The 9,778-nt window shown below is 37.9% G+C and overlaps 1 protein-coding gene across 3 annotated transcripts in view; it reads left to right on the forward strand.

The window, feature by feature from the left end:
- Pkn2 (protein kinase N2) overlaps positions 1 to 4,439 on the forward strand; it is a 101,541-nt gene extending 97,102 nt beyond the window's left edge. For all 3 annotated transcript variants that reach the window (XM_041658670.1, XM_041658814.1, XM_041658740.1), the window contains 3 exons: positions 1,399 to 1,506; positions 1,750 to 1,830; positions 1,918 to 4,439. In XM_041658670.1, coding sequence (XP_041514604.1) covers positions 1,399 to 1,506; positions 1,750 to 1,830; positions 1,918 to 2,121 — 393 coding nt within the window. In that variant the 3' untranslated portion in view covers positions 2,122 to 4,439. The remainder of the gene's footprint in view (positions 1 to 1,398; positions 1,507 to 1,749; positions 1,831 to 1,917) is intronic.
- Positions 4,440 to 9,778: the final 5,339 nt, after the last annotated feature.

Below are 9,778 nucleotides of genomic sequence, written 5' to 3' on the forward strand. Positions count from 1 at the left end.
CTATGTCCCAGATTAAATCTCCCTCCTCTGTTTAGAAAAGCGACTTTAGGTATTTGGAATGGAATTAAATTGTTTTAAGATCAGTATTCGCTATTTGCAATAGTCTTTCTAACTAAGGTGATGGAAATACTGTTGTTGGTGACTGTGGCATAGTTAAACTCTGTCACCTCTCTATGTTTCTATTGCCATATTTTTAAATGTATCATTTAAGTAAGTCCAAGATTTATTTCTGAGCCAAAATTGTATTCTTTCTTATAATTTACTTTCAGGAAGCAGAGGCTTCTCTGAGTTTGAGGCTGTTCTGGTCCACATAGTGAGTTCCAGGACAGCCAGGGCTCCACAGTGAGACCTTGTTTTAAACTCCATCCTCCCAAAAATGTGTTAGAAATAACATGTGAAAATTAGTTGTATAAATCTTGCAGAATTAATATGCTATTGATTTTGCCTTCTTGTGTTCAAGCCACTGGTTAACAAACAAGTGAGGAGGTCCCTGCTTTCTGGTTTTGAAAGGGTTTCTAAATGGCTGAGTTTTAAACACACCCAGAAGGCACTGATACTCCATTTTAGTTGCCTCTCAACTCCATTTATCTTTAGTGCCTCCACAGGAAGGTAATTAGGAAAGGAATTAAACTTAAAACCTATTTATTGGTCTGCATTATATTTTATAGCACTATTTAAGCTTCAGTTATAATGGTTTTTGGAAGGGTTTTTATTTTGGTTGTTTTTAACTGTTAAAGTGTGGTTTGGCTAAACTCTGTTCATTTGTTTGGGTTTTTTGTTTTTATTTTTGTGTTTATTTGTTTGTTTTTGTCCCATTGGGACATCCTCTCCATTTTTTGTGGGGAGGTTTGAAATAGGGTCTCCCAACTTCTTGGATGATAGGTATAAGCCAGCCTACGCAGCTCACAGTCAGAACTTCATAGAGTATTTGTTGTTTCTTTAAATGTGGTTTCATGTAGCCCAGAGATAGCACAAGCCGCTTACATTCACTGTGTAGTGGGGGCTAGCCTTGAACTTCTTATCCTCCTGCCTCACCATTTCTGGTTTTATGCAGTTCTGGGACTTCTTACATGTTAGGCAGGCATTCCAACTAAGCTTCGGGTCCTGTTTTTGTTCTCTCTCTCTCTCTCTCTCTCTCTTTTTCTCAGTATTTCGAGACAGGGTTTCTCCGTGTAACATATAACAGCCCTAGCTTCCCTGAAACTAGCTCTTATAGACTAGGGTGACCTTGAACTCACACAGATCTGCCTGCCTCTGCCTCCCAAGTGCTGGTATCAAAGGTGTGTGCCACCACCACCCAGCTTCATTTCATTTTCATTGCCTGAATTTTGGTTCTGCTTTGAATATATGGGTTTTTGAATATATGGAACTTCATCTTACTAGAAATATTTCTTCCAGTCTCCCTTTCCTGGTGATGATGAAGAAGAGGTATTTGACAGTATTGTAAATGACGAAGTAAGGTATCCAAGGTTCTTATCTACAGAAGCCATTTCCATAATGAGAAGGGTAAGAAATTAGGATTAAGAATTCTTTTTTTTAAATTAAGCTTAATCTTTTAAGTTGAAGAAATTTTCCCAGTTGAATTTTAGAAGTTGTTTTTAATTCATAGAAGACACATACTTTAGACAAATCTTAAAAAACAAAACAAACAAAAAAAAAACTAACTAAATCTCCGAAAAGTTGTGAGAGTCTCTGTCAGTGAACTATGTTCTGTTGCTTTCATCGTAATTTCCTTGTTTTGTTTGCTAGCTGTTGAGAAGAAATCCTGAGCGGCGCCTGGGAGCTGGTGAGAAAGATGCAGAAGATGTAAAGAAGCACCCATTTTTCCGGGTAAGTGCAGAAGTTCAAAGCTTTTTTATGAAATTTAAGTGATTAAAACAGGAAACTAAACTGGTTGTTTTATATTTTGTGACCCAGCTAACTGACTGGAGTGCTCTAATGGACAAAAAAGTAAAGCCGCCATTTGTACCTACCATCAGAGGACGGGAAGATGTTAGTAATTTTGATGATGAATTTACCTCAGAAGCACCTATTCTGACTCCACCTCGAGAGCCAAGGGTACTTTCGGAAGAGGAACAGGAAATGTTCCGAGATTTTGACTACATTGCTGATTGGTGTTAAGTTACTGGACACTGTGAAACCAAGCAAACTGACTAAAAAGAAGACCTCTTGAAAACAGCACCCTTCATTTGCCTTCTGTGCCACCAGGAGCTTCCAAGGTTTTTAACGCACATGAAGATGTGGTTAAAGTACTCTTTTAATACCTTCTCAATGTTTTTAACGTAAATCTGAACACTGGAAGCTGTTTCATGGAGTTTAGGCTGAGTGAACATTGGCCATGGAAATCCATTACAAATAAATACTTTTACATCAATACTCTATTTTTAAAAAGAAGAAGAACCACTCTTTAATAGTCCTCATCTTTGCCCTAGGCCTGCCTTAAGTGGAAGAAAGATTAATCACTTTACTGTGTTTTACAAAAGAAAAAATAGGGCTTTGGAAGCTATTACTGTTCACAAAGTGTGATTTTGTTTGAAAAAGGCAGTTTGTTTTTTAAGAAATCACTATAATATGAAAAATGTGGCAGTTTATACACCGTTGGTGGCTTGATTTAAAGGAAAAAACGAGAATGTATTAATGTCTAGTTTTATAAATTTTCTATATTTATCAGGAGAACACTCTTTATTGCCTTAACTCCCCCAGCCATGCAGCAGAGCCTCATACATAGCTTTCCAACAGAGCTACCCGCCAAATGAGCTTTTCTTTAGTAAAAAATGCTGCAAAAATTAGGAACATCGGCATTTACTTAACATTAAGAGTGAGGACTTCTGATCAGCTGGAACCAAGATACTGTGCTAACTGTATGCATTCCCAAAGTCAAGACACCTGGAGGCTGTTCAGTCAGGTCTTCCAAAGTCAGTGCGCCTGATTAACCCTTTATTGGTATGCATTCTCCACTTTTATCAACGTAGTCATCTTGTTCTTGTGTCTGCTGTAGAAGGGAATTCTATCATTGTTAAACCATAGAGATTATCATGGTATACATGCTGTGAACATGTATATGTACAAGTTGTAATGTATTCTGTGTTGTAGGCATATTATTTAATTTCACCACTTCCTCACTTTTGTACAGTGGCCAAGCAGACACCTCAAACTCCAGCATTTACATTAAGTGCATTTGTACATTTTAGGCCACTGGATCCAGATTTTATATTGGCAGTTATTGAGGGCAAAAGCAATATATTATAATAGAATGTATAAATATTTTTGATAAAACAGTCTATATTTTATAAAAAGTTATTATAACACTAAAGCTGTACCTCAAAAGTCTCACAAATAATTGATCAAATACTCTACATATCTTCAGAGGATCCGTTTGTGGCTTTTTATCTTTCTTATGGTATGCCTTTTTACAAATCATGACCTTCACTTGGCTGGAACTCTTTTAGGTGTTTTTGTTTGTTTTTACTTTTTCCTCCTAGCCTGTCACTTCATTGTTTTTCTTCAATTTGATATCATTGATGATCCTGTGCTTGGCATGTTAGGGCCATGATACCTCAGGAATAGCAAGTTGGTAACTAACCACACTTGAATTAACCACGCAATCATAGTAAGCTAATCTCTTAAAATTATCAAAATTTGAGTCTAATGAGGAACATAAAAGCACACTGATACATGAAGAGTTGAGCTTAAAACAGCCTTGCTAAGATATGTTGGCATGTTTGTATTGTACTCTAAGAACAATTAAAATTGTACAGAGATACTTTATATTACCTTCCAATTCATTATTATTTTAATCCCAAGATCCTTTGGAACAAAATTTTATAAGAAAAAGGAACAATATGTTGTTCTAAGTTGCTTTACCTTAATTAATTAATTACCTTGGAAAATAACAATAGAAAAAATAGCCTAATTTTCTAGCTTTAATCTGAACAGTGTTAACAGAATATTAAAATCAAACACTTTTGAGGTACAGTCTGCATACCTTTGTTGGTTCTGAATTATGCATAGAAAGCAACGTTTTAAATGGGCTTGTTGCATTAAAAACTGACATAGAGTTATATTCACATTGTACAGAAATTTTTTAAATTGAAGTCAATCACTAAAAAATTTAGAGGTCAAGGCATAGTCACACAATTATGCTGAAAAAGCACTAATTTTTCTGTAGTTTAAATATATATATATATATATATATATATATATATATATATATTTAGCCAGATTTTAAATTTTAAGAGTGTAAATAGATTTTGCTTTTACTGTATGTGTATGTGACTGCTCAAGCACTTTGTAAGGAAACCGGATACTTTAAATGGTACCCTATGCATCCAAATGAATTGTGCCTTTTCATCATTCTAAGAAAAAGGGTGTTTTGCAGTCATAAATTACCACAAATGCACAAATTAAAGTATAAAATAGATTAAAATTTGTAACTTTGGTTTTAAGTATTCATTCCTTTTAGAATTTTCCTTGTGTTAAAATAATATTGGCTCTACTATGTTCAAGATCTGGAGAAAATTATTTTTAGTTAGCTTACCGGTAAGTCACTTTTATTCTGGGAAAGGCATTTTGTCCACTTTACTTGGAATAATGGAGAAAACTTATATTGTATTCTGTATTCAGCACTCTTTCCTCCATGCATAAAATGCCCACTGTCTCTATGCACTGAGGCTAGGAAAGCTGAGTGGAGGAGAGAAACAAGAAAGTTCTCAAGACCAAAGAAACAATGTGTCCGTGTTGAAATGTTAAAATGTAAGCAATGGCAGCATGTACACTTTTCTCATCAGAGGATAGCATTTTAATTTAGATCTGACATTTGAGAAAATAGGCAAATTAGTAAAGCAGATTACTACCCATTTTGTAGTAATAACACTAACAAGGTATATTTTAGAAATGTACAATGATACGTAGTATTGATAGGACATAATGAACATTGTTATTATGTGCTGGTCTGGTCAAAACTGACTTCCAAGCTCAAATCTGACAAAATTGTGGAAGTTATGCCCATCTTCCCAGAGAAGCTGATAAGGAAAAACCAAAGTAGAAGAAAAAAATTACATATATTCATGTACAAGAGTAAAAGTAAGTATCTAGATAATTTGGAAATCTATTTGTCAAAATCCCTGCTTGATGTCACTCACTACTAGGATCACACTAGAAACACTAAAGCATCACTGGTCTCATTAAAAGTAAAATGAACTTTGGCAGTGCTTCATACGAAATAAGGAAATAGTCTTGAGCAGGAGTGTGGAAAGACTAGTGTTTAGCACCCAAAGTTAGAGTTGGTGTAACCAAAACTCAAGTGGTGTGTGCCTATAAATCCTAGTACTCAGGAGGTATAGGTAGAGAAACTATGCAAGCTTGAGGCAACTTTGGTGTCCAGGCCAGCCAAGGTTACATTGTGTAATTCGCCCCTAAAATACACAAAACATTCACGTAACAGTGAATGAAAAAATATTCATCCAGACATTCCAAAAAGAGATTTTAACCTCACAGGAGTTTTTAATAATGAAAAAAATATCACTTTGTACTTTGAAATCAACATAATCTAGATAAATTAAGCAGGGATACTTTATTACTAGCAAATGTATTAGATCAAATATGACCATGCCGGAGTCAGCAGCATCTGAAATAGATACTGCTTTATTAGCAAATTGGGCTCATTCTAGGATTGCAAGTGTGATTTATTACTACAAAGTCCCGAAGGCTACTTGCTGTACTAATAAAGAAAAAAAGTGATAGATTAATGGTGATATCATTCCTGCTTTTTAAACAAAGGAAGTATTTTTCTTAACCTGATAGATGGTGTCTGTTAAAAACAAAGAAATGTAACCGATGTCATCATCCTCTATCGTCTGAGGGTACACTAAGTTGGGACTAATGCTGGGGCATCTGTCATTACCTGTTTTTGACATTGCAAAACTGTACAACATGTTTATCACAGTGCAAGATTCAGAAAGGGGACAAAATAGCCATTGTGGATAGATGTGATTGTCTACTTGTAATATAGTAAGGAAACGGTGTGAAAATTGTTCTGTGGAGAAAAGTAGTTTTGTCTTCTCTGAGACACTGCCGTCTCTGACATGGTTTCTTACATATGCACCCTAAAACTACTGTTTCCCAGCAATAGGTGAGAATCTTGTTCTTTATCCCAGCTCCTAAGATGTTGGTAATTCCTAGGTGATAAGAGTTTCTGAGATGATTCTTGCCAGGAGGATCGACCACATGATTAGAAGGTGGAACTCTGAACACATTTTCTGGCAAGGGAAAATGTGCTGGGGGATATTGATACCAATGGCCAGTAATGTAACATCAATTAGATCACATAAGAAAGCTGCCATAAACACCTAAAGGGGATGGAGTGACTCATTTCTATCATCCGACCACTTGGAAGACTGAAGTAGAAGGGTTTCAAATTCCAGGCTCCATTGAGGTGCTAGTCAGAACGCCAGATTATATACACACAGCTCAAAGAGCAGTTAAGAGCTTCCTAATCGGTGACTGTGTGATGGTTCCTGGATGATGGAGTGCCCAAGGAAGAGCCAAAGTTCTGCCCTTGGCCATCAGGCTGTTGACTTGTGTCCTTTTATTATAAGCAACAAGCTGGTAAACATGTTTCCTTGGACCCTGCTGTAGCAAATTAATGAAATTATAGTGAGAGCTTCAATTATCAGTCAGCTGACAGGGATAGCAAACTACTGTCTGCAATTTGCATCTAAAGTGGGGCTCAGTTTTGAACCTGTTGGAATAAGACACTATCTCTAGGTAAGTGGTGTTGGAAATTATTCCTAAGTAATGTCTGTTTAGGTATTACTTGGTTTATAAGAAAACTCCCTCACACATAGCCTGCAGACATATACATCCACACAAGGAAGAAAGTTCTTTTCCTCTCAGAATTGTACTTTGATTTTCTCTCAAAGGCCTCTTGAAGCTAAAAGGCCACTACTCTCCCACCTCAGATCATGAAAAGGTAATAAGGGAAGTATGTGAAAGACGCCAGGGTTTCTCTGACCTGGAGATCAACTGAGAATGCCTTTATTGTGATACCATGCAATCCTGATACCTTGAGGCATCTGTGTGAGTATCTGGGAGTGGGGAGAGCATAAGGATTTCTTGTGGGGTCAGGGAGTCTTTGAGTAGCTCAACAATTGGTAGATGAGATGAAAATCCAGCATCACAAAAAGTCAGGGCCACTGACATTTGGAAATATTAGCATGGGGCATAGAAGCTTTTTGCCTGGATAAGGAGCAGATGGGTACTAGGCTGACCCTTTCAACTGTTCATCTTCATAATTAAAGTAAATCTCACACCTGTGGTAGAAAATTACCTCAGGACCCAAAGACAGCCATGGGTAGAATACATTTACTGTAGTAAACACAAAGGCTTACTATCAAGAGATAATAACTGTGTTGCAGGAATTTTTAGTTTGGAAGAATAGCTAAAGGGCAATTTCTAGTTAACTCCTTGTCACCAGGCAGATTTAAAAGTTACTTTATTTGCATGTCTCTGGTGTGCACATACACATTTGTGTTCCCTGTGTGTGCAGGCACACATGGACATGTGTCTAGAGACTCAAGGTTGACCTCAGGTGACTCTGGACCGCTTTCTACCTTACATATTGAGGCACAGTCTCTTGACAACCCAGAGCTTATCTGTTTCTGCTACTCTGCCTAGCCAACTTGTTCTTGGGAGGTCCAGTTGGGCTCTCACACACACCCAGTTTTCAAGTGGGTTCTACCCCTTTTCTCCACGCCCCCAAAAGAATTTACTTCTCTCTTTTTCTCTTTTCAAAACGGTTTCTCTATGTAGCTCTGGCTATACTGGAATGCACTGTTTAAACCAGGCTGGCCTCCAACTCAAAGAGATCCACCTGCCTCTGCCTCCATAGTGCTGGAATTAAAGGCGTGTGCTGCCGCCACCACCTGGCTAGAATTCACTCTTAAAAGCTTTTTTGTAAGAAGCTATATATACGTTTTGCTTCTAAACACTCTGTTTAATAGAATTCTACTGGAGCAATACAGCTTATCTCAGTACTGAGACAAACTTCTTGTAAAATCATCCCCTGGTCTGTTTTCATGGAAAGAACAGTTTCTATCAAGAGACCTCAGTCCCACCTCAGCTACTAAGTGAATGTAGGTCTAGAGACTTCTGACATAAGTGGGAGAGAGGACCTGTGTGACAGGGAAGACAGGGCAAAGGATCCTCCATCTTGTATTGTTGCTCATACTGTTTCAGGTTTAACTAGAATTTGATGATCTTGATGGAGAATCCCATGGAAAATTACCAAACTATTCTAGGAGCCCAAGGCCAAGATACCCTTGTGAATTTAATTTCTATTAAACTGCCTGCTTGTGCAGTTAAGCCCTTAGCTTCTGTCAAATTGCTTGCATACTCCAATCTGCCTTCTCACCACTACAGCTGCCGAGCAAGGTGCCAACAAGGTTTCTGCCTTCAAAACCTCATGCTCAGGTCACTTCGGGCTACAACTGGCTCCCTAATACCTGAGTGTAGTCTTAGCCAGGTGGAACAAAGACTTCGATTTGGTGTAGAGGATTCCCTGGAACAACAGTCTGAAAGAGTATGAAACTGACGACCAAGACTTGATCTCAGTAATAAAAGACTATCAACCAAGGTAGTTTCCAGTGAGTGACATCAGGTGACCTCGGTGTTTTAAGGCATCACATGCTAACATGCACAGAATGGATTTGCATGGAAAGTAGCCTGTGCTAAGCTCAATAATTACCAACTTGCAAGATAGCTATCTGTTCCTCATTAAAGCCCAGGGAACATACAAGTGTACTGTTGTTCTCCTTCTGCATGAGATGTGAGATACTGAGGATTGAGAAGGGCACCCATGAGGGAAACATTGAAGAGACTCCTTCCGTGTTTAGGCTTGACCTCTGTTGCTCTGGGACAATGGTCTTGTGCCCTGTAAAGATTTGTCACTTGTATTGGTTTAATAAAATGCTGATTGGCCAGTAGCCAGGCAGGATGACCAGAATAGAATTCTGGGAAGAGGAAAGGCTCAGTCTGCAGTCATCACTCTGACACAGAGGAAGCAAGATGAGAATGCCTCACTGATAAAAAGGTACCAAGCCACGTGGCTAACACAGATAAGAATTATGGGTTAATATAAGATATAAGAGTTAATAAGAAGCCTGAGCTAATAGGCCAACCAGTTTATAATTAATGTAGGCCTCTGTGTGTTTCTTTGGAACTAAATGGCTGCAGGACCCAGCAGTACAGAAACCTCTGTCAACACTATGTAGAGGATAAACTTCACCAGGTGTGCTGTCCTGCACTTGGACTGCAGTCTCCAAGCATCTGTTTCTAACTAGCTTTGTGCAATACCATGTAATGCAATCAAGCACTCATGTTTCACCTAAGGAAAAAATAATGGTCATGTTCCTATGCCCATCCTCCTTCCAAGAGCAGTAGAATGACAGGGGTCAAAGTCCTCTATTGACCAAGATCTGAATGTACCCCCAGAGCTAATGACTGTAGAGTGAGAACCAGCAGTCTATATTAGTGATGTCTAACAGTCAAGTGACCCGTTCAAACTAAATAAATGGCAAAATTTTTAGTTTTCTCTTCTAGTGCCTAGGTTAAGATACCTTCAACAATGACATGCAAAATATTTAGATTATAAATGGTATGAACTAAAACAATTCCTAAACACTCCTAGGATCCAGTAATTGCCATACAAAGTAGAGTACCCTTGGCATATCCCAATAAATATAAGAACCTTAGACAAGCCAGTTCTGTAAAATGATTTATT

This window comes from Microtus oregoni, unplaced genomic scaffold (genome assembly GCF_018167655.1).
Source record: "Microtus oregoni isolate MIOR12 unplaced genomic scaffold, Mior012 000000F_ref0000247, whole genome shotgun sequence".
Taxonomy (NCBI): domain Eukaryota; kingdom Metazoa; phylum Chordata; class Mammalia; order Rodentia; family Cricetidae; genus Microtus; species Microtus oregoni.